The sequence below is a fragment of the Podarcis bocagei genome (genome assembly GCF_964188305.1).
Source record: "Podarcis bocagei genome assembly, chromosome: Z".
Classification (NCBI taxonomy): Eukaryota; Metazoa; Chordata; class Lepidosauria; order Squamata; family Lacertidae; genus Podarcis; species Podarcis bocagei.
This window is the reverse complement of record NC_138140.1, coordinates 24,151,749-24,176,292: the sequence shown is the minus strand read 5'-3', so window position 1 is coordinate 24,176,292 and position 24,544 is coordinate 24,151,749. Positions and strand designations below refer to the sequence as shown.

Sequence of the window (24,544 nt, the reverse complement as noted above, 5' to 3'; positions counted from 1 at the left end):
GGTCCCTGCTCCTGCCCACCTAGCAGCTCGAAAGCACATCAAGTGCAAGTAGATAAATAGGTACCGCTCCAGCGGGAAGGTAAACGGCATTTCCATGCGCTGCTCTGGTTCATCAGAAGTGGCTTAGTCATGCTGGCCACATGACCCGGAAGCTGTCTGCGGACAAACGCCGGCTCCCTCGGCCTATAGAGCGAGATGAGCGCTGCAACCCCAGAGTCGTCCGTGACTGGACCTAACGGTCAGGGGTACCTTTATCTTTACTTCCATATACTGTTTATAGATTTTTGTCAAAAGCCTTTTCAGCATCTAGTGATGTGATTACAAATGGTCTTTATTTTTATTTAGAGCTACCAAATCCACCACTAATCTAATATCATCTGCAGCTTATCTTGTTTTTATAAAGCCAGTCTGGTCCCTCTTGATAATCACTGCTATTACCTGCTGAATTATATTTGCTAGAATCACTGTTAGGATCTTTATATCAACATTGATCAAGGATATAGAGCAATAGTTTGTGCACTGTGTATGGTATTTATCTGGTTTGGGAATAACTGTAATGTAAGCTTGATTAAATATTGTTGACAAAATACCTTCATGAAGTATCTCATCATATAATTGATGAAGTTTTGGTGCCAATATATCTATATATGACTTATACCATTCAGTGGGGAATCCATCCAATCCTAGTGTTTTGTCACTTCGTAATTTTAAGGATAGTTTGATATCCACTTAAATGAATAGATTCTTATTATAGTGGATATTCTTTTCTTCCAAATCTTTACACCAGTTTAAATACTTTCAAAATGCTCCCATATATCTCCTCCCCTTGCAAACTAATTTTCAAACATGATTTTGCATTTTAGTGTCCTGGAATTGATTTGTAATTTTACTCTGAAGCCTTTTAATTATATCAAACCTACTTCCAGGATATGGTCTCCAGGCGCTATTTTTCCATCTGCAGCAACAACTGAATCCCGAAGAACTTCTTGGACAACAATGTTGCCTAGTGGGGTGTCTTTACCCCCAACTATCCGCATCCCAAGTTCTTCCTCAGGGTCTTCTCGGTGAATTTCAATTGTAGTTGTCTCTGCTAAAAGACTGGCTCTTTGGGGTAAATCTGAAAGTGGGAATCAGAGATGGGAGAGGGAAGACAAAGGAGACACACTTGCAGATCAAATCTAGAAATTTTAAATACTGGTGACCTATTTCACTGATTCTGAACAGCCCAGTATGCAAAATAAGTATAACTTTCCATTTCCTAAGACTTAATTTTCCTTCATTCCTAGCAAAACAGAAATAAAAGGATGTTTTCAAAAGAGCACTTTTGTCCCCTCTCCTTGGTTCATCTGTGGATATGTATTGTACAAATACAGAACAATCAACAGCACCTGTGCTTATTATGGACAGAAATAAATAAACTGAAATAGAAACTTAAATAAACAGGGCTATGTATTTTACACTTCTTAAAAACTTAAATATTGCTCCAATGGAACTCCTGCACTGAGAAAATCTGAACTATGCAATCTATATAAACAATGAAAATGACTATTTGACTATTTCCTCTTATTTAGGTTTTATTATTCATAGGAGAGTAAAAAATCTATGCAAGACACTGAATCCCTGCTTACAAACTACTAGAAATCCTACAAAGCTACTTATTTGGCTTCTGAGATTTCAAATGCATTGTTCACACACTTTCAAACATGTATCTTTGCAACTTACCTTTAAAAAAATAAAGTCAAGATTCTTAGAAAATTGGGTTCTGCCCCCAGTACAGCAAAACCTCAGATCCTGAACGCCTCCATTTTGGAACTTTCGGCTCCCCAACGCTGAAAACCCGTAAGTAAATGTTCCGGTTTTTGAATGTTTTTCAGAAACCGAACGTCCAGCACAGCTTCTGCTTGAGTGCAGGAAGCTCCTGCAACCAATCGTAAGCCGTGCCTCGGTTGTTGAGCATTTCGGAAGCCAAACAGGCTTTTGGAATGGGTTACGTTTGACAACTGAGGTCTGACTGTACCACAATTTGAGCAGCCTTGCTTATAAAACTGTAGCTTTCGACTCTTTTACCACAAACTAATGAATTTTTGTAAACTTATCAGATGGAATGAAAACTAAAATAATTTTTGCAAAGGCAGACTTGCTTTCTCTGACCATAGAATTCATTCTGAGAGATGAATGCATACCTTCTTCACTCCCATCAAAGGCTGGATTAATCAATCCAGGTTCCGGTGTCTCCAGGGAAACCACTGCAGCTATTGAACTTCCAGAAACAAGGGACGGCACTGCGTTCAATATCTCAGGCTCCTTTACAGTACTCGCTTCCTGTCTGGAAAGAGAATCTGCCTTCAACCTGAAGCGAGGATTCTTTTTCCTTTCAAGATGAGCTTTGAACTTCTTGAACCCAGGACACCTGCATGAGAAGGCAAACATCTATGAAAGGAGATGTATCTTTCATTACACACCATTATGATAGGGACATGAAAGTACTTCACAAAGCAACACAAGTTTTGACAACCACACAGTTTCCACTGACAGGATGGGTGGGGCGGCTGCTTTCACGTAGTTTGCCTATCCAATATGCAGATGTCATTGTCAGCTTAAATAAATCAGTAAGTTTAAGAAATCAGAGAGGAGAGAAAGCCACTACTTTCATTTGCTATGGAGTAACTCTCATTTGCTCCCTTGTTTGCTAATCAAGCACTGTATGTTATTTACAATATATGCATCTTTTAATGCATAAGCAAATATTTGGGACTGAAGAAGAGAAAAGAATTGCTGTGAATTAAGCATATTGGTAGTCCACGCCTTTAGTTTTCAAGAGGTGACCATATATTTTCTAATGATTTCTGTCAAGTCAATTATATAACAGGTTACAGTGATTCATTTACTTAAGTTTGCTTAGCTCAAAGAATTTTTTTCAACTGCAGCTTTGTCTAGGGCTGCCAAGGAATGAACAAGACAGCAAATTTAGACTCCCAGATGCATTAGAGCTTAGGGGTATTGGGGGGGTGCACATTGATGAGTCAAAATGAGGACTTGTTGGCACTAAGTTCGCATTTATGTTAATAAGGATCCCCCTTTTTTCTTTGGTTTATCAGTGATGCTGCCAAGCATTATCATTAGTGTGTATTTAAGTTTTGACAATTAGGGCAAAAATTAACTAGGAAGCATCTCATCCTCTAAATTAAGAAAAAATCCATAAGCTAGTGGTGAACTACTATATCTCCAGTGTAGCTTTATATTTGACTCAGCATCCATATTCCTCAACTCAAAAGTTTCCATACAGCCCACCAAAGCACTATGACCAAAATCCTCAAGCCATATACTTCGGAAATACTCCTCAATGATACTGATTCAGAAGAACATTAGAACTACACTCTATTTAGTTAGGAGAACCATGTTTCAGAGGAAGCGTAACTATTCATGTTTATTTGAGACTCTGTACCAGGTGTTACCAGGTGGGTTTAAGTCTTAAATGTAAATAGATTATCCATTTATAACCCATTGGCTCAATTGAAAAGCCAAATTAGCAGCAGTCTCACATATTTTCTTCCATCCAACTCTCTCTTGGCTTCACTTTCAGCTTGCAGAGATGGCAAATGTTCAAACTACTGTTTGTGTTGAATAAGATAAGAGTCAAGCCAACTGAGAAGGAAGGAGGGAAGTCACAAATCCATGGCCCATTTCCAGGATAGTCTGACTTGAACTACTGTTTCTGTTTATTAATTTATTAGATGTATATCCTGCTCTTCCTTCCAAAGGTGCCTAGGGTGGCAGCCAAACAAACAATAAATCAAAACATCTAAAAAATGTTTTTTTCAGAATAACAAGCTGTCCACACATCAGCTTGAGGGTGAGTTGTACCCAATGCACATCCTACTCAGAGTAGACTCACTCAAAATAATGAACGTGACTAATTTAGCTCCATTAGGTCTACTCTGAGTAAAACTTACGTAGTTGGAGACAACTTTATCATTTTTGGATCAGTTAAGGAGTGATACAGGGCTCATTAAATACATAGCCTAATTAGAAACAGTTAATAAGGTCTTAGTTCACCAAAACATTATAAAATTAAGAGATTGAGGACAAAATATTAGAATATTTTAAATTTTTGGACTTTGTTTGTAATGCTGTTTTACAAATTATGAATTGTTTTGGTATTTTAAAAAAATAAATATTTTTTAGTCAGACATACCCAAATTCTAACTCAATTGCCATCTGGACAGTGTTCAGTCAGTCTGGCTGTATCAGCACCAGTCTGCTATGTTACACCTTAATGGCTAATTTATAGGATGATTTGTCTTCAGATACATTAGCAACAGTAGTTAACTAGGAACAAAGATATTTACAGCTACAGAAAAAAAGTGTGTTGTTCTTCTAGAAACAAACACGTAGCCTTCGAATTACTGAAACATGTTTGCTCTTTTTATTAGCTCATGTTATGTATGTTAAACCCAAGATAGGTTCTGTTTAGAGTCTAGCACTGAAATAAATGTTATAGGCACACCACAACCTACAGTGGAAAGGCTGTAATACATGCAGGTGCCACTACTGGAAAGCTCGGTATCTGAAATCTCAGTTATCTGAACACAAAGAATTCAAATAACCAATCAGCTAGAGTTTGCCACTTCTTTCTTGTGTTTTGCTGGTTGATGGAAACTATTTCAAGGGGGCAGGGAGAGAGATTGGAGAATCAGGGAGGAGAGCTGTTTTCCCTTTGTTTGGTCTTTCCTGATTGGCTGCAGCGATCTTAGGCAGAAACCAGGGAGGGATAGAGAAGAGACATCTCATGGATTAGAAACGTTCCCATAGGAAATAAGAGAAATTATCAGCTTGTTGTGTGAATACTTGCCAAATGAACAATTAAACTCCAATTAGACCAGCAGCTCTTCACATGCAGGTGCTTGTGAGAGCCATCAGCAGCTTTGCAACTTAACAGTACAATCCTAACCTCATCTACTCAGAAGTGAGGCTAAGATTGTAGTAAAAAACTTCCTATGTTTGACAGTGTAAAAACATTTTTGTTGAAACTATCCATATAGCTTTCTTCACTACTCAAAATTTTAATTTAGAGAAAGATGGCTTACATTAGCACATACACATAACATAAGACTATGATTATGTCTGAAAGGAAAGGGGAATTAAAATTACTCCAGAAAGAGGAAGGATGGCACTTTCATAAGACTGGCCCGCTATTTAAAACACCCACACAGAAACATACTATATTGGTCTAGCCTGCTTGCCAGACGAACTCAGAGGCTGTTAAAAATAAATGAAGGATTAACATCGGATTGTTTTATTGGAACTATCTGGACTAATTAAGAGAAGCAGCATAAATGTGAGATCATCATCACCCCCTAAACCTCAGGGCATGGAAAGCTAACCAGAGACTTATAATTTGGCATAAAATTTGGATTGTTTCATTATTGTATAATTTGGAATGTTATTAATGTGGTTTTTATTGGATTGTTAAAATAGAAAATTTAATAAATATTATTATAAAAAAAGAAACAGAAAACTTCCACATGAATACATACATTCAAAAAATGGGAACTAGCCCATTAACATATTTTAGCAGTCAAGCGATCTATTTCTTAACCAAGAATGCTGCCCAGTTGCCCTCTATTGTTAATATATGCAATATTCAGGCCAAAAATAAACAGAAATTATAAGTTACTAATAAAGGTGAAGGAGTCAGAGAGGATAAGATGCAAGTATAGTTAATGGCACTACTGAACCATATACACACCTGTTTTGCAAGTGAGCCTCTAACTCACACCGTTGCATAGTGTGCTTACAATCTTCTTGAAAGGGGCAGAGGACAATGAGCTTATCAAGTAAATTCCGCACTAAAAGGGAAGACTTCCGGCACTGCTGGAAGGACAGCTTTTTCCGATCCATAGGGCAGAAGTCATACTCCTGCATGAAGTTCTCAAGGCACTTAAAACAGTATGTGTGTCCACAAGGTGTGTCCATAGGCTGCAGCAAAGGCTGAAGGCAAATATGGCAAGTGAGCTCATCATCCACTTCATCCTGGAAATTATAAAGATGATTGTCTAGCAACAAGTGGAGCTGCCCACACTCATGGCACCGTTCTCCAAGTCTGAAGACCGGTTCTTCTCCTGCAGTCTCAGCCATGGCACCCAACATCTGGTGTGTTTACAATCAGGGGGCAAGGCAGGTCTTTTGGCGGTAGTGAAGAGAAGATACCTAAAATGAAGAAACGAATGCTTATCAGAATGTTACACCAGCAGACTGATCCAAGTCTGGTCTTCTGGGAGAAAGCTGTGAGGTCACTCTTTTCCTTGCCTGTTTTGTTTAAGTACACTTTTAAAAGTTTATCTTTGATGATATAAGGGCCAATATGTTTAACAAAAAAGTGGTAGACATTCTTTCAAATTTTATCCATGAAATTCTCACCAGGGCAGCCTCAATAAGAAAATGATTGAGGGCAAACGATAGTGCTTTTCTATGGTTAGAGATCTTCCCCTGCAATGTGCACTTCATGTGAGGTCATTAATTAGTCTGACTTTACATTCTCTGCCTTGTGGCTTGGGTTGGTAAACCTTTACTGATGTGAATAAGAACTATGAATCACTGTTCAGTAACAGTGGCAGGAGTTGTGTGAAATGTGTTAAGTCAACAAATTATCCCAATATTTCCAACTACGGGAGGTGCTGCAAAGGATCTTTACAGAACGAATTCTGCACCTTCCTACTTGATAAGGTAGAAAGGAAAAATTTTAAATTAGGTAATATTTCAAACCATCAAATCAATTTTTAATTAAAAAGATGAGATCACTACTTTACTCTGCAATGTATACAAATTTCATGTAGTAAAAAATGCAATATTTACATATAAGTAATGTACTTTAGATAACTGAAGACATTTGTTTGTAAGGCCATTTAAAATTACCTGCAATTGATCCACTCTCCACCCACCCAGTTAAGACTGATGTCATTGGGTACATTAATGCTACTTTTGCAACTTGTGATCCAATTCAAAACTCATTTTCAGTCTGCTGACAGATTTATTGCTTGACATTGACAAAGCTGTCTGAGAAGAGATGCTTTTAAGCTGAGCAGTTTTGCAACTATAAACAGATACAGATATTTGTGTCACTTCCTTAGACAATTTCTAATACAAACTTAGAAGAGAATATTTTTGTTATCACCCAAGCATCTTATAATACACATTCAAGAAGATTATTAACTTTGCAAGCAGTTAACACCCTTCATTAAGTAACGAAAGTCATATTCAGCAAATATTCATTGTGACCCTTGCAGATGGTAATTATAAACAAAGTACAAACCCTCAGTAAAATATCTAACTCTAGTGTATTTATGTAACTTTATTTTACATTTCCAACCTAGCCCATTTCATAATCACATAATAAAGATATATTTTACATCTGTTTTTAATATTTGTTATGATAGAGACTCATAACAATTTATGAGGAAAGAGACTGGTCAACAGGGCAGAGATGCAATGAAAAAGGACTAAAAATATGTTGTGGGAGAAACTGACATTATAGAATTGACATGTGTGAGAGAAGGGTTGAGGAAATGAATGTGAATATTGTGTTTGCAGGAGAAACTGCTGGAAGGAGGAGGTAAGGCTGAAGTCTGTTGCTATGTCAGAAGGCAGTTGATATGCCACATGACTTAGCCAGACACATAGCTGTTGTTTAGGAATTCTTAAAGTATAAATATTGCTGTATCTTCTATCCAATGAGGCACTTTCCTCTCGGCCTAATTAGTGTCCCTTGCAATGCTAAATAATGACCTCCTGTTTGACTGAGATGTATGAATTCTATTGGCTGTTCCAGGCAGCCCAGGGTATCGGTCTGGAACCCCAGTATTTCCCCAACACAACAAAATGAAATATCAGAGTAATGGAAGGCCAGTCTCTATGCCAGGGATGTAGAGCCTAAGATTCTCCATATGTTGTTATACTACTCCAACTCCCATCAGTGTCAATCTATGGGTCAGGCACAAAGGGAGTTGTAATCTGGTAACCTCTGGAGGGCCACAAGTTCCCCATCCCTGCTTTATGCCCTCAGATTTCTACATATTTAACACAGCCCTGAACACCTTGTGACCCATCAAGCCAATCACAATTTACTACTACTTCAAGCAACCCATCTAGATTGGCCAAGGTCTGCATTCAATGGGGTAAAAATTATGCTGGCTCATCATAATGTACAGAAAAAAGGGAGAAGTTGTAAGTTGTATGTAAGTTGCCCAACATACAATTTCAGCTTCTGTTTAAATTCTTCATTGTTGTCAGCCACCTTGAAGTCCTGACAGTAAAAAAATAGAGTAAAATAAACTTTCTTTCAAATACTGATGTTTTACTCCATTACTGCCCAAGTTTTACACAAAATTCTTGGAGATCAAATCAAAGTAGCTCTTAACCAATGAGGCTCAGATTTCTAACATCCAAGAAAGTGTTGAATGTACCTCATTACTTCTCTTAAGTCCATAAAAGGAAGCTGCTCAGACTGTTAAAAACTCAGACCTGACCTTAGCGATGAAAGACAATCCACACCTGTCTGCACGATGGTAAAGTGAAAAGCCCTCCTAAGCATGGCATGCTGGAACTAGTCTATTGAGTCCTCAGTGACTGAATCAGAAAGCAGATGTTCCATGTGGTGTTATTCAATAAGAGTTTCTGAATTGGTTCTTTACTACCATATGTGTAAAACTGGGCATTATTTTAGGCTTGTAAATGAACCCACAAAAGTTATTGCCCCACAAAAAATGCTTCTTAGGCTAAAAATAGTTCTGATTCTCCTTTAGCAGCTACCTGCAATTTCTATGACGAATGAGGAAGGGCTTTGCCTCCTCTGGCAGCCCAACTGGTTTCTGTAGTAATGGGTAATGATACAAGTTAAACATTGTCTCCAGGTATTATAGGTTGGAGCCAAGACTCCACCCATTAGTGTTCTTGTGGTTACTTTCATTTTCCTATGCAGTTGCATAAAGCTGATAATCAATAAAAAGCAACTTGTTCTGGGTCTACAAAAGTGAGTAGGCCTATGCTGGCCAGTGTGCATGAAATTCCATGGCAAGCTTTTTAAGCTGCTTCAACAACCCTCTGGAGAAACCTCTTAAAAGAGATTCCCGAAGCCCCATCTACTTAATGTTTCACACATTGTGTTTTTTGATGTTTAGGAGAGTTAAACTGTTCTGTTACTGGCGGTGTTAATGTATTTTAAATGATGGAAGTTCTGCAATGTATTTATAATTTGTGATTTTTATCTCTAATATTTTATAGCATTTTTTGTACTTTGCTTGTAATATTTGTGATCTGCTTAGGTGTTTCTTTGAAAAAATGTGAAGAACAATATAAATTATATATGCTACAGTTATCAGGCTAGAACTTAAGTATTTGCAGTACTTTATTACTCTAAACCAGGGTTTCCCAAATTTGGGCTGTTTTTGTTGTTTTGGACTAAAATTCCCATCATATTTGACCACTGGTCCTGCTAGCTAGGGATGATGGAAGTTGTAGTCCCAACAACTGGTTTGGAAGACCCTGCTCTAAAGTTTAAAGAGACTCAGCTTTTAAAAGTTCCCTGATTACTGATAGAGGAAATGAGGCTTTATTCAGCTCACTGGTTTTCAAGCTGCGTTCCAAGAGAGCTTGGCATTCTATGCAAGCTTGAGTATTTGGTAACAAGATTGGTAACAAGGGGGAAATTCCTCTAAAAACTTGTCCACTACTTGTTCTTCCCAAGCAATGTGCAGCAGCTAAAGTGTGTTGGATGCATCCTAGGATACACTGATAAGACCCAACAGGACTGGCCAGTGTTCCATGTGAGCTACCTACACCCTCGGATTTGTTTCAGTATCATGAATTCCACAGCAGACACTTGAGGATTCCCAGTCAATATGGAATGGATTCCTGACGGAAGAACCTTTGAAAACCTGCCCATGCTGTGCTATAACATCAAAAGCAAAGAGAAATTTTTAAGTAACATTAACAGTGGCTATACGAAGGCTGCTACAGAAGCCAACCTGACCAGTTAAAGGCTTGAAGGATTCCTCAGCAAAGTCCTGTCCCTTGGGGCTACTCCTATATGGATTTTCCATAGAGGGCTTACCTGGTGGTGGTTGCAGAGGCTGTCTGGCAGGCAGAAGTGCCATGATAAGTGCTAGGCAGTTGGGAGCCATCACTTTCCACAATGACCTTGATGTAGTAGAGTTCCACAGCATTGCAATACATTTAAACAGTGAGCCCTGACCAACAACAGTCAGAGCTTAAGGGTGGTGGTGGGAATTAAAGGATGTCCCTAAGCATGCATCAGTGGTGGAGAGTGCCGTGTGCAGACTCCAGGCATTTTTACCTTCTCAGTCCTCAGCCATATTGTTACTTTCAAGCAGCAGGGTTCTCTCCACTCCAGGGGCCAGTTTACATTATCATTACCACTGTTCTAATAACCCCTGATGCCTGAAATAAAAGAACAATTGCATGCTGCTGGTTTCTAGCTATAAAAAGCCAAATGAGGCACCCATTATGCTTTATAGTCTTGCTAATTTAAAATTATTCCCTACAATAGCAGCAAGTTGTCTGCTCTTGCCTCTAATCATGTCAAATTACAGTGCTTTCACCATTTGCTGAATCACACATATTCTCTTTGTATTTACACATCTATGGCATTATAGAATACTAATAACTTAGTTATGCCAAATATAAAGACAACGATGAGTCTTTCAGTTCATTTTGCATTTTATTTAATCTTCAAATCTAGGAAGAAATCCAAGGAATGAAATGCTGACTAAAGCAGTGTTTTTCAACTTTTGCTGGCTCAACTGTTAAACACCTAGCTATTAAGATCCTACAGGCAAAATCATATTCTGTTCTTCCTATCAAACAAAATAATATACCTCAAGGAAAAGTAGAATAGAATCCTGGCCTCAGGGAGTAAAAACAAAGAAACCAACCAGAAATTTCAAGGTGGGAGGTGTTGGTACTAGGCTGCTACAAAGCAGAATAAGCCTGTTTAGTAGGAACATGTATAATGGGCAGCTCATTTTTTATACTTGAAATAAATGCTTAGGGAACCATGGAACTAACAATGTAACTTAGGTAGCTGGTTGACCGACCAAACCCAAGATGGCTCACTAACAATTTCTCACCTCCCCAGAAAAAAAGCAAGTGCAGTGTCATAGGGTTCTGAATGACTTAGATGAAGGAACGGAGGGGATACCCAACAAATCTGAAGATGGCACAAAACTGGGAGGGGTAGCTAATACTGCAGAAGTCAGGATTCAATATGACTTTATAACAGATTGGAGAAGTGCACAAAAACTAACAAGATGAATTTCAATAGACTCATTTTTAGACCCTGGAATTTATTCCTTTTTATGCTGTTGCTAATACAGGAATCGGGTAAGAAAAACTCTGAACATATATTAGACTAGTTAACATGCACTTTTGAAATTAGCTAAAACACTCATTCAATAAAAGAATTTTAGTTAATCCTGCTAAAATTTCACCAAATGCTGAAAGTGGAATCCTCAAACTTTCAAGATTTGCACATAGTTAATTCCTCAATTAAGTCAACTGTATAATAGAATAGTACATTGCATAAGCTGCATGGACCTCATCCTAGAAGACAGGATATGCAACATTCCAGTTCCTTGCCTAGCAAATAAGCAAGTGTAGCAGTCCTTGTGTGCTTTTGTGAGTAGATCAAAAGATAAGCCCAGTGTTAAGGGTTAACTAGTTGATAAGAACATGAGAAGGTCATATGTCTTGAGCCTTTTCACAGTCCAGGTGGCAAAAATATTGACAAATAGATTAGACATGGCAACAGAATTTATGTGCAACAAACCCAGTGTCCTATAGGAACTAGAAAAACCAGTGGAAGTATGCGTATAATGTAATCAGCATCATCCCAAAAGAGTAAACCACTGCACTATTCTGCCATCACTTTTTCCTATCCATGATCACGCAATCTTGCAAAACCAGCCTACAGATATTGCTAACTACCAGTAATAAAAAATGTATTCCAGCCAACCTGCCAACTTCTATCTTTGACAGTCAGACAAAAGGCCAAGACTGTCACTGTCACTATTTACGTCAGCTTGGTTATTTGTAGTCAAAATTTTGGAACCCTAGGGTTGGAAAGATGGAGAACTTAAGTCTGTGGCTCATGCCTCATCATCAAAACTAGGACTTGAGAGACTTGGTTTGGAGGATTATCTGAATTCTGATAAAGTGTTAAGCAAAATATTTACTAAAACAGTTTCATTGCTATTTGGTTTAAGCTTTTCAATGCATACCCATATGAATATACAGTGGTACCTCAGGTTACATATGCTATAGGTTACAGACTTCGCTAACCCAGAAATAGTACCTCGGGTTAAGAACTTTGCTTCAGGATGAGAACAGAAATCGTGCTCTGGCAGCAGTGCGGCGGCAGCAGGAGGCCCCATTAGCTAAAGTGGTGCTTCAGGTTAAGAACAGTTTTAGGTTAAGAACGGACCTCCGGAACGAATTAAGTACTTAACCCGAGGTACTTGCCAACCTAGGATAACATTTCTTGTATCTGATGAGGTTGACTCTAGTCTGTGAAAGCTTACACCATAATACATTTGTTCAGTCTTGTAAAGAAGTGTGTGAGTATGATCCTTCTGCCATCAACTTTCCTACATATCCACCTGCATGAAATTCTTGGTTGCTCATGACTAGCACTACCTTGTTAAGTACAACACCGAATTTGTTAATCTTCCTAGATAGAATAAAAACTGACAGGTCCAGATGGTACCCACCTTAGTTTTCTCAAAGAACTCAAATGTGAGATTGCTGGTCTTCTAAACAAAAATATGTAACTTGCCCCTCAAATCAGCCTCCATACTTCAGGACTGGAAAGTTGTCAATGTAATATCAATATTTAAAAAGTAACTTGTTCATAAACTATCTAAAATGAGGTGCAAGTAGTGAGGCAGCCAGGTCTGCTGATGGTGTTCAGAGTCATTAAAACAAAAGAATCATAGAATCATAGAATTGCAGAGTTGGAAGGGACCACAAGGATTATCTAGTCTAGCCTCCTGCAATGCAGGAATCTTTTGCCCAAAATTGTGAAGAGTTCTAAAGGGACTTCTCCAAACTGAAAATGTTCAGAAAAGGGCAACCAAAATGATCGAGGGAATGCAGCAACTATGGTTCATATGTGTGCAGCTGACTCTTCCCAACCTCTAGTCTCCCCCCAGCCAAACACTTTTTGAGGCTGAGGCCCTTAGGTCAAGAACAAAGGAGATTTTATATGGAGTGTTAATGTGGAGGAAAGATCCTATTTTCTTGATCACTGTCATTTAAAACAGACAAACTCTCCAAGAGTCTTTTAATACCCATGAAATTTGGAGGAAGCATAAGGTATTTGCCCCATTTCACAACCTTAAAACACTAAGTGGTGTCAAAACCCTTTGATACAACATCCCTGCTACCTTGCTCCTGGGTAGCAAAACCTTGCCTGCCAGCAATCAAATTTGTTTCTCAGCCACAATACTTGTGCGACCAGTTCTGAGAGTTTAGCTCCCAGAAATTCTATTTCCCATCCCCAACACAATCATATTTCTCTGCTCTTTCTTTTGGTGGGTTAAGAGATGAATCAATACCAGAGTAATAACTATTCAGTTCTCTCCTGAAATGTGGGTGCTCACCAGGAACACAGTGGGGTGGGGCGGGGGTGGGGCAAGGAAAGACTAACAACTTCCAGTAGGAATTTGTCACCCAGCCTGCCTCAACAGAAGCAATACTCTAGTTCTTACAGTCTTCTTTTGGAAACAAAATAGGACATAGACTTTAGCTATCTCAGAATGACTACATTGTGAAAGGACATAAACATGTGGTCCTATGAAGGTACAAGAAGGGGCATTTCCTGTCAACTGCTCTCATGCTGGATTGTTTTCACTATTAAGTTGTGTTACAACTGATAAATCAACCTCTCCCAAGGTGTTGGGGTCTTTAAACAAAGGCATTGCCATCTCTTCTGCTATTTTCAAAGGGTTTTCTTTCCAGAACTCTTCAGGAAGCTCTGCGCAACCCTCGGGAGACCGGCTCCGAGGGTTGCGCAGAGCTGCCTGCAGTCCCGGGATCAGCGCAGCTCTGCGCGGCCACCGGAAGCCGGGCGCGAAGTCCCACCCCGCTCCGGATGGCCGCGCAGAGTTGCCTGCAGTCCCTGGCTCAGCGCAGCTCTGCGCGGCCACAGGGAGCCGGGCGCGAAGTCCCGCCCCGCTCCAGATGGCGGCGCAGAGTTGCCTGCAGTCCCTGGCTCAGCGCAGCTCTGCGCGGCCACAGGGAGCCGGGCGCGAAGTCCCGCCCCGCTCCAGATGGCGGCGCAGAGCTGCCTGCAGTCCCGCGATTAGCGCAGTTCTGCGCAGCCATCGGGAGCGGGGTGCTAAGTCCCGCCCCGCTCCGGATGGTGGCGCAGAGCTGCCTGCAGTCCCGGGATCAGCGCAGCTCTGCGCGGCCACCGGGAGCGAAGTCCCGCCCCGCTCCGCATGGCGGCGCAGAGCTGCCTGCAGTCCCGGGATCAGCGCAGCTCTGCGCGGCCATCGGGAGCGGGGCGCTAAGTCCCGCCCCGCTCCGGATGGCGGCGCAGAGCTGACTGCAGTCCCGGGATCAGCGCACTTCCCCCATCGCCAGCCCCACAAGCTCGGGGGACAGCGGGGAGGCAGAGCGTGCCTTCCCACTGTTCCCCGACCTGGTTCTTCCAGCCCCACACCTGGGGGGGAAATTAAAAAAAAATCTTTATTTCCCCCCAAAAAAACTAGGTGCGTCCTATGGGCCGGAGCGTCCTATGGGGCGCAAAATACGGTATATTCATGAAGCACTGTTTCAGGTGTTACAGCAACATATGAAGCAGTCTTCACTATAGCCTCCTGCTATTTTCCTGTGGATGCCAGTCTTCCATATGCATGCCTTCACAAAGCCCACAATTAACACCACCACCAATTCTTTAAATATACTAGGAGTAGGAAACCAGCTAAGGAGGTGGTTGACCTTTTGGTATAGAAGGGACTTGAGGACTTCCGGGGTAGCGCCTCCGGCGACGGCGGACTCCCTCTGAACTGGAGGGACAAGCTCCGCACGAAACGGGTCTTTTCCGCTGCAGTGTAGCGGGGACCCTTCTGAAAATCACAGGCGGAAGAAGCCTGTGACCGTGGGACTCGGCAGGCACCCTTAGCGCCCCCCCAACCCACTAAGGAACCCATAAACGGGCTCCAAAGTGAAGAGGGGGAAGTGGTGCGGTGCTGTGAGTCAATTGCTTTTTCTGCGGAGCGAAGCCGCACAGCCGTCGCCGGAGAGCGCTGGCTTTTTCCTGGGACAATTTGGCATCTAAAATAACCAACTGTGAGTACCGGAATGCTAAATTTTCAGATTTTAAACAAGAATTGGCGAAATAAAAGGAATTTGGACTTTAGAATTTACCCTAATTTGGTACTGAAACGGAAAGGTCTAAACAGGAAGTCACCCTTACGTTTTCTTGTAGCTATAACAAAGCAAAGACAACGCAAACTAGAGCCTTAAAAATCACTTTTAAAGGATCGACTTTCATCATTCAAAATCGCGGAACCCCCCTTCGGAAGCAGGAGAAGAAGGGGGACTTTTATTGAGCCGTTTAAACCTGCAGAAATAAAGCTAAAGTAAAGTAATTTTCCACCGTCCTGACCCTGGAGCGGGGTGTCAGATTTGATGATTGAAGCTCATTGACCAGAAATAAATGCTTTGACAGATAGTTAAAAGGAGGGAAATATTGTGATTCCATTGTTTCCTCTCGTCTTTTAAAAGAACAAATATGGACACGACAGAACAACAGAAAGAAGAGGATCTTGCTGCATCTGGGACGCCAGGGATGGAGGGACTTTTGGCCCAGCAGGAAAATGAGCCTTTGGATTTGACAAACGAACTTGGAAAAAGCAAGACTTGGAAAGATAAAGTTTGGATTGAACTGGAAATGGGGGGTTGGACTGACCCCCCCTATGCAGGGATGTTTGGACTTTCCGAGTCTGGTAATGGGCCGTCAGAGGTTTGGAGCTGTTGGGTCTTCCAATTTTGGAGGGAATCTGAAATATGTTTTAAAACATCACATGGAGCTTAGTCTGGACTATGAGAAAGGGGCTGATTTGTTGAAAAGGGTCAAAAACACTACTAAGCTGGAGTTCCCGCGAGTGAAAGGAAAATATGAAGAAGAGCTGCGAAAGGGACATGGAAATGATTTGAAGGCCTCGGATATAAGAGCACCAGGTTAATGTGCCAGACTAATGGGACAAAAAGGACTGACAATCCCAGGACCGGGGGGAGGGGACGCTGGAAGAAGATTGGATTGTTTTTATTCTATTGTATTTCTTTTTATTACCAGAAATGTTTTATGAACATTGGAAAAATGTTGAAATGAAATTACTTGGCTCTTGTAAAAATGTTTAAAGAACTAGGTAAAAAGGTAATGGTTATGAGAAGTTAGTAAAAATAAGATTTAAGTTTTAGGCTTTAAGGTTGTTTTTATAAGACAAGATGATAATAGAGTAAGGTAATGTAATGACAGAATATTATGAATTATGGAAAGGATTTGCTGTGACAACTATTAATCAAGATACAAGAGATGGGAGGAGGAGGAGGTCATGGAAAGAAGGTAATGAAAATGGAGAATTTGAAAGTGATGGTTTTATTTTTTATTTTTTGTGTTTTTGTTTTTTTTGTAATTTTGTCTTTTTTCTGTGTAATTTTAAAAATTGTTTGTTTCAATAAATATCATTTTTAAAAAAATAGAAGGGACTTAAAATGTTAAAAGAGTAAAAGGAGATTGGCAAGAAGCTGAAATCTTTTGTTTTTCTCTTCACTGTGGAAGATGTAGGGCAGATCCTTGTGCATGAGCTAACTTATCTGGAAGTCCTAGACCTAGAGAGTCTTGGAAGCCAGGGCAAAGCATAATGACAGAAGATCCCTTAGGCCAGCACTTGCCTAACTCTACCCAACTGACCCAACTGACATGTGAAAGTGCAGATCTTCTAACAAAATTATGCAAAGTATCCATAAGATCAGCCTCCATACCCAAGAACGAGAAAGTGGTCAGTGTAACATCAGCTCTTAAAAAGGCATTCAGAGAGGATCCAAGAAATTACAGGCCAGTTATATTAACATCTGTTCAAGGGAATAATAAATTTATCAAGTAAAAAGAAAAATAAGTCTTGCTCAACCTTTTTCTGGACAAAACACCAAGGTATAAAAATATACATGGTGTGGATGAAGAGAGGCTTTGCTGCCCACTGTCATAATACTAGAACCCACGGTCATCCAAGGAAGCATAATGTTGGATGAGTCAGGAAAGACAAAAGGAAACACTTGTATTTTTTCAGCTTCACATATTATCATTTTCTTGGCATTTATCTTTAAAGCCTCAAACTGCAAGTGTCCAGCATACCTCATGGCAGGAATAACCAACCAGCCATAACAGCCAATGGTCAGGGGTAATGGTCAACAACATCTGGAAGTCACCATGTTGGCTACCCGATTTATTAAAGGGGTAGTCAAGTGGCAGCTTACCAACCAGTTGGCTCCTTCTGGCTCCCCTCTTGCCTAGCTTGAACCAAGCTGCTTCAGTCTCTACATTCTGAGGAAGCTGAGCAGCCTCTCACAGGGCACTCTGAACACTGGAAATTCACTTTAATGATAGTAATGTAAGTGTTCCTCTTGTCCCTTGTTGCCTCTCCATTTCTACAGAAGACTTTTCCTTGAAGTAAGAAAGATTCAACAAGATACTCTAATGCTGCTCTGCACAATCATGGTCAAATAGATGTCAGTACCGACAAATACTGTTCAGGTATGTGCAGCTTCAAATTGAGAAATGAGGTGGTTTTAACCACCCACATTTTGTTACCACACATATAGGAGGACACAACAACACAATCATGTAACCTTTAATGGTCTACTAGCCAGGTAAACAATCTGCCCAGTCTCGATCTTCTACTTTTCCCAGCAAGGAGTTATTTGAGCCTAGAAATAAATTAAAGTTATTGTGGATTTTCTCCCTTCCCAGTTATTAATGCCTATAAATAAATTTCTGCCTAGCCACCTAAATTTATCTACCATAAAGATCTAAACAGGAATTTTGTGAGTCAGGTTACACAGGAATGTAGTCATGGCATAAGTTTAGAAAGAGGTCAAAGGGAAGAACTAAAGCAGTTCAGCATGTGCTTATCTGACATATTGTGGGTGGAAGCATATAAAAAGCCAATAGATAATAAGCAGAATAAATTTAGGAAGAATAGTAGCTATCCACAATGGAAGCTGCCTTATAAAGTCAGACCATTTGTCCTACGTTAAGTTTTGTCTACCCTGATTAGCGTTTCATACAGGAAGCTTTATTCACCCATCTGGAGATGCCTGGGATTTTTTGCATCTGCTCTACAACCAAGCTATGGCCATCACCCTGAAGATGGCACACAATTGCTCATATACTGGTGATTTGCACATTTGTTACAAGAAAACCTTTGACTCTATGAGAATTTATTCCAAGAAAACCTTGGAAGTCAATGAGGAGTTCCTCGGTGTGAAGTAATAATGCACAAGCTCTCTTGAGAGACAGCTTGCCCACCATTACTAATATTTGTGTCAAGCTGTGGACATGTTCTAGCATGCACACTTCATATAGTACAATGAGGACACCCAGGGAAACTTACCTGTGAATTTACTGTCTACCCTGAATCATGACCTAGAGTGCTCTGAAATGTTTAAGTGTTTCCTCGGAAGATGAGTCTATGGAGAGATGGTTCCCTGAAGGTCAAAATGTCTCCCATATTCTTTATGAGTTCACCTTTATTAAGAACTTTCTTTTTCATATGCTTCTTATAATTCCCATTCTTCCTATATAACATGCAAATTCTGATACTGTTGCCTAGGCTATTTAATATCTGCACTGGGGGTGAGGATCAATCCTGTGGCCTACAATTGCGATTAGACAACAATTTCCATGATCCCTACCTCTGACCATGTTGGTTGGGACTGATGGGAGTTGTAATCCAGTAATATTTGGAGGGCAATAGGTTCTCCTTCTCTGAACTATGTGAAACCACTGAACAAGCTCATCTAGATATCTGAGGTGAGATGTCATCAATATGTAGATGTACAACTCTATTTTGCTTTTTCTTAGATTGAAGCTGTGAAAGTGCTGAACTGGTCCCTGAGTTGGTAATGGACTGGATGAGGACCAATAAACTGAAGCTGGATTAAGATGGAGGAAGTTCTGGTGAGTGGTTCATCTGGCTTCAGAGGTGGATCCCTTTCTACATAGACTGCTCTCTCCCTAATGAATCAGAACCAGATGTTGAGCTGCCCTTATACCCAGCCTTAAATTTAGAGACCCAAGTAGTTTCTGTATCATAAAGAACATTTGACTAACTAATGATGATACTAAACATGCCCAGAAAGAGATAGTGTGACTAGCTTACACATGCTCTGGTAAAAGCTCACTTAAGAGTACTATATAATGCACTGTACAAGGGCTGCCTTTTAAGACAACATGGAAACCTCAGTTGGTACAAAACAAAGAAACTAGATTTGTGATTAGCATATGAAGCACATTTCAGCAGCAGTGAACTATTGGCACCAATTCCCAGTCCATTTCCAGGAGCAATTCAAATTGCTAGTTCTCATCTTACCAGGCTAGGACCCAGATATGTGAAGGACAATCTTCTCCTGCACAAACCTGTCTTCCTCAAGGACCATTCTCTGGGTCCCTACACCTCCAAAAGTAAGATGACAAATGGCCAATGAGAGGACCTTTTCTGAAGAGGTACCCAAGTTATGGAACACTTAATGTGGGAAGGCTTCCAGCACTGATTTATTTTTTGCAGACATGGTAAGAACTATTTATTTGCCCAAGTCTTTCAGATTTTTAGTCTTCTAGGCTTTTATGCTGCGTTTACTGTACTGTTAGGTTTTGTAATGTTAAAGATGTTGTTGTTTATGGTGTTTTAAAGAATTCTGTAAAACACTCAGAATGTCTTCAGACTAAGGAGTGAAGTATACAGCTATGTTCAATGAAACTTCTTTCCAGTATGTATATATAGGATGTATGTATACAGTATGTATGTATACATACAGTAAGTATGTATAGGATGGAAGCCTGAGTGAATATATTAGAAAATGACCCTATTAAACTTCACAATCAGCAGCTAAATAATGTTTCTACTCTGTCTTCCAAACTAAACAACTTTTCCTTTTGAAAGATATTGTCCTCCATTGCCAAATGTGCTTTGAACTAACAAGCTGTTTTTATATATCATACTTCATTAAGTGTCGTCAAGACTCTTCATTCTTTTTATTTATATTAGTGACTTCACAAAGAAAGCAACCAAACTTAAGGCTCAAGACTGAACAAATAATGTCTTCTGCAATTAACATACAAAATCCAAACTAAAAGCAAAAGTTAAAACCTAGGATTTATCCAAGTAACTGCAGCTAAAAGAAGAGTTGCCAACAGAATGGTTACCTTCCAAGGATGTGGTAATATGTTAATAAATGGAGACCGTATGTCTACTACCTAATTTCTTTGAAAAGCCCACTTCAAAACACATATCATCCTATATGTTTATCAGAAAATTCCACTTTACTTAATTTTAAGAGAGATAATGCTAAGTAATTACCTTACCTTATGAAGCTTTAGCAAATTATAATGCCTACAGCCACATTTCTAGCATGTTCTTTCACTCCTGTCCAATCATGCTACACTAGATAGCGTCAGCAGCCTCAGACGTGTACTTCCAACAGCATTGGGAAACTGTCCATTTAAACAGATCACAGGCACACACTTTTTGTCACCTATCACATTTAGTCATTCATGAAGACTGCCTAGTAAGAAATATTCCTTATCTAACACAATTTGAAAATGTTAATCAGAATGTCTAGCCAAACAGTCATAATTGTACACTTCCCTCACCTATCATTCTTCAAGACAGCACAGTAAGAAATGTTCCTTATCTAATATAATTTGGAAATGTTAATCAGAGCGTCTAGCCAGACATTCATTAACGTAACAAAGCAGAAATAGATAGTGCATGCCAGGAACAGAACAATGAGAAGAAATAACACTGCGAATGACACTGTGAATTTTCTTCTTCCCCCTTACAGTTTCTCAAATTCCATGTTAATTGGGCAAGGTCTCAACACCCCACACAACTCCATACACAGCTATACTATCATGCACAATTCCATACACCATTCACACAATCACTATTATATGTCTTCATTCCACTGTACTATGGACATTAGTTCCATAAGATGTGGTAATGATGGTACCAACTTAGATGGTGTCGAAAGAGAGTAAGACAGATTGATAGCTACTAGACATATTAGCAATATGTTACTTTCTGGAAGAGTACTTTTGCCTCCATGTCCGGCTGTTGACTTCTCATAAGAATCTGTTTGGCTGCTGTGAGAAACAATAACTGGACTAGATAGGGCAGTGGTCTGATCCAGCAGGGTGGCTCTTATGTAAATGTGTAAGAACAAAATTATGGGCTGAAATGCTTAAAAAATGGTTATGTAGTGGTACCTCGGGTTACAGACGCTTCAGGTTACAGACGCTTCAGGTTACAGACTCCGCTAATCCAGAAATAGTACCTCGGGTTAAGAACTTTGCTTCAGGATGAGAAAAGAAATGGCGGGGCAGCGGCGGGAGGCCCCATTAGCTAAAGTGATACCTCAGGTTAAGAACAGTTTCAGGTTAAGAACGGACCTCCAGAATGAATTAAGTTCTTAAGCTGAGGTACCACTATATAGGTGAACTGTGTGGATTGCAACAGCCACAGCAGTTTCAAGAGAATTCCTAAGGCCCAGTCTAAGGTTTAAGCCGAGGTATTAAAAATTACTGGATTTATACAATTTCAGTAATTAGTAAACTTTCATTACATTAGCCAAAGGCCATGGCATCATCTAAGCAGAAGAAAAGAAAAAATATCAGCAATCACCACAATTTCACAGTCCTAAACTTGGCTGCGTCATAGGTGTAAGCGACTACATATTAGAGCTTTTAGGTAGTTCCGGTAATAGTCCCAACAGTTTTCAGGTTCTATGTTGGATCACTCCATAGTTCCATATACTGAGATGGTCCTGACATTGTTCACCAAGCCAACCTTGACCAAACAGACAACATCTGACAAACAATGGGCTGAGAGCAGCTGTTAAACCAAACATATGAGGCTTTGGGCAAACTGTTGCTTGGCATGACGATCAACCAACAAACCAGACTTTGGTATCCCATACATCAGAATTCACTTTTTCTCTCTACAAACAATGGATTATTAGGCACTCCCTTATTTGTTCTAGGATACACAAAGAGCACCAAGAATTATACAGTTAGAAAAGCAAGCATGATTGCTCCCCTTAACATTATCTTTACAGAAGTCTCACGCTAACATTTCAATAAAAATGCTATGGATAGTATATAAAGTGGTCTTTGTTACCATCAAGAAGACACCTCCCAAGTGACTAAAAAAATTATGTACAATACTCTGCTCCTGCGATGTCCACAGGATAGCTCAGTCAGTACAGCACAAGACTCTTAATCTCAGGGTCATGGGTTCAAGTCCCACATTTGGCAAAAAAGATTCCTATAATGGAGGGGACTGGACTAGATGACCCCTGTGGTTCCTTTCAACTCTACAATTCTGTTATTCTATATTTCTCTGTGGTTAATCCACATAATATGTAGGTAATGCTCTATTTAATTTTCTTCCTCAACCATCCTTTTCAGTGAAGAAACATAGTTATTATATTGCCTCAAAAGGCAAAGTCAGGGGTTTAACCAGCAATTTCCTCTGTAAGACTTGGGCTTTTGGAAGATGAGGTCTTTGAAAACACAAAGCCATCTTTATCTGCAATATATGTAGAGCTCTACAATCCTTCTCTTTCATTTATCACTAGCTGGAAGCTGAAATGAGTGAATCATATTTATGTCTCTCATCTTTTGACTATGAGTTACAAAAGTAGACTTTGGACAGAAGATATCATATTCATCACAACTTCAAGCAGCTCACAGAAAAATAAACTGATGAACTGTTCATAAAAAAGGAAGCAATACATGACACTTAAGAGACTGGATGTATCTCATTAGTTCCACCCTAGTAAAACAGCATCAGAAAAACATTTCTTCTTCCTTGTCTTTACATTTTTCATGCATCTTTCACTTTGTTATTCATTGTCCAGAGACATAACCATGTTCGTCTGTTGCAGCAAAAACAACAAAATGAGTCTTGTGGCACTTTAATGACTAACAGATTTATTATGGCATAAGCTGTCATGGTCCACAATACAATTCATCAGATGCATGAAGTTTTATCCTGAACTCTTGATCTGACTGTTTATAATTCCAACATGCCACCCCATGGGTATATATATACCTGCAACTCAGGATAACACCTCATACATCTGATTAAATGCCTGTATTATACAAAAGCAAATGCCATAATAAATGTGTATGACATTAAGGTGCCAAAACACATTGTTCTTTTTGTTATTGTGTCACTATTTATTTTCTCACTTGCGTATTTCGAAAACAAAGGCCATTGAAATTGGCCCCATTTGAACATCACATCATGGTTAATGACTTACCATGCTCATTCCTAAGAGGGCACAGAGTAAGCAAATCATGATCCCTGATCAGATGCAATGCAGAGCCAGGGATGCTTGTTTGTTTCCCCCCAGCACTAGTGAGAAGAATACAGAGCAAACCATTAATTATGGTTTACCATGATGTGTGAATTGGATTACTGTGTTTATTGCACAAATGTGTAATTGCTCATTTAAAAATCAAGACAAACTGTGCAAGCCGCCAAATTCCCTTTCTGCCAGGCTAGAAGAGGGTTAGATTGAGTGGAGGCACAGTCCTGTTCTTCTGCACTTGTGGAATGACACCAACATCACTCTGCTGGCACAGAATAGTCTCTTCTGCCTGCTTGCAGTGGATAGCCCTGAAACATGGCATTTTGAGGTGCAGGAAGAGGCCACTTCAAAAAGCCCATTGGGTAGCAGCCAGGTTTTGGATTGTACCTGGAGTGAAGTAATGCTTACATAGCAATAGGTTTTGTACAGAGGCTCCAAAGAACTCCACAAAAGAGAGCCAATTCAATTATTAAATGTTTCACGAAACTGAAGGCAAACAAGATTACCTAATCAAAAAGGGCAAAGTCCAAACTAAGATTTACATAGAAAAGGGCAATTGTGAATCACAACATTATTTCAGAATACTATTTATTCTACATTTGCTTTGCAACTAGGTTCTTTTCTTTTTTTGGCACTACAAAAAAGGGAAAATGGTAAATTAGGCAGGAGTAAATATACCGTGTAGAGTTAGTCAGAAGAGCACATGGGGTGGGCGTGTTGTGATACAGCATTTTCAGAAGCAACTGTTAGATTTTAATACATAACATCACAATTAATCAGAATTTAGACTGCAATATTATACGCATTTCTCTAAACAGGAAAAACCACTGAGTAGGCTTGCATATGACTCCTAAATAGGATGAAAGACTAA

At 39.8% G+C, this 24,544-nt stretch overlaps 1 protein-coding gene across 3 annotated transcripts in view; it reads right to left on the bottom strand.

The window, feature by feature from the left end:
• The window catches only part of LOC308579194 (ligand of Numb protein X 2-like), a 44,063-nt gene that overhangs the window by 17,861 nt on the left and 1,658 nt on the right, over positions 1 to 24,544 (bottom strand). Inside the window, exons 1-4 of one of the 3 annotated variants that reach the window (XM_081180009.1) lie at positions 8,253 to 8,270; positions 5,750 to 6,210; positions 2,184 to 2,410; positions 921 to 1,117 (exon numbers count right to left, since the gene is read on the bottom strand). In XM_081180009.1, the coding sequence (XP_081036135.1) occupies positions 921 to 1,117; positions 2,184 to 2,410; positions 5,750 to 6,150 (825 nt within the window). In that variant the 5' untranslated portion in view covers positions 6,151 to 6,210; positions 8,253 to 8,270. Of the gene's footprint in view, positions 1 to 920; positions 1,118 to 2,183; positions 2,411 to 5,749; positions 6,211 to 6,915; positions 6,935 to 8,252; positions 8,271 to 24,544 lie in introns of those variants that run through there. The other 2 variants (XM_081180010.1, XM_081180008.1) reach the window with 2 other exon arrangements.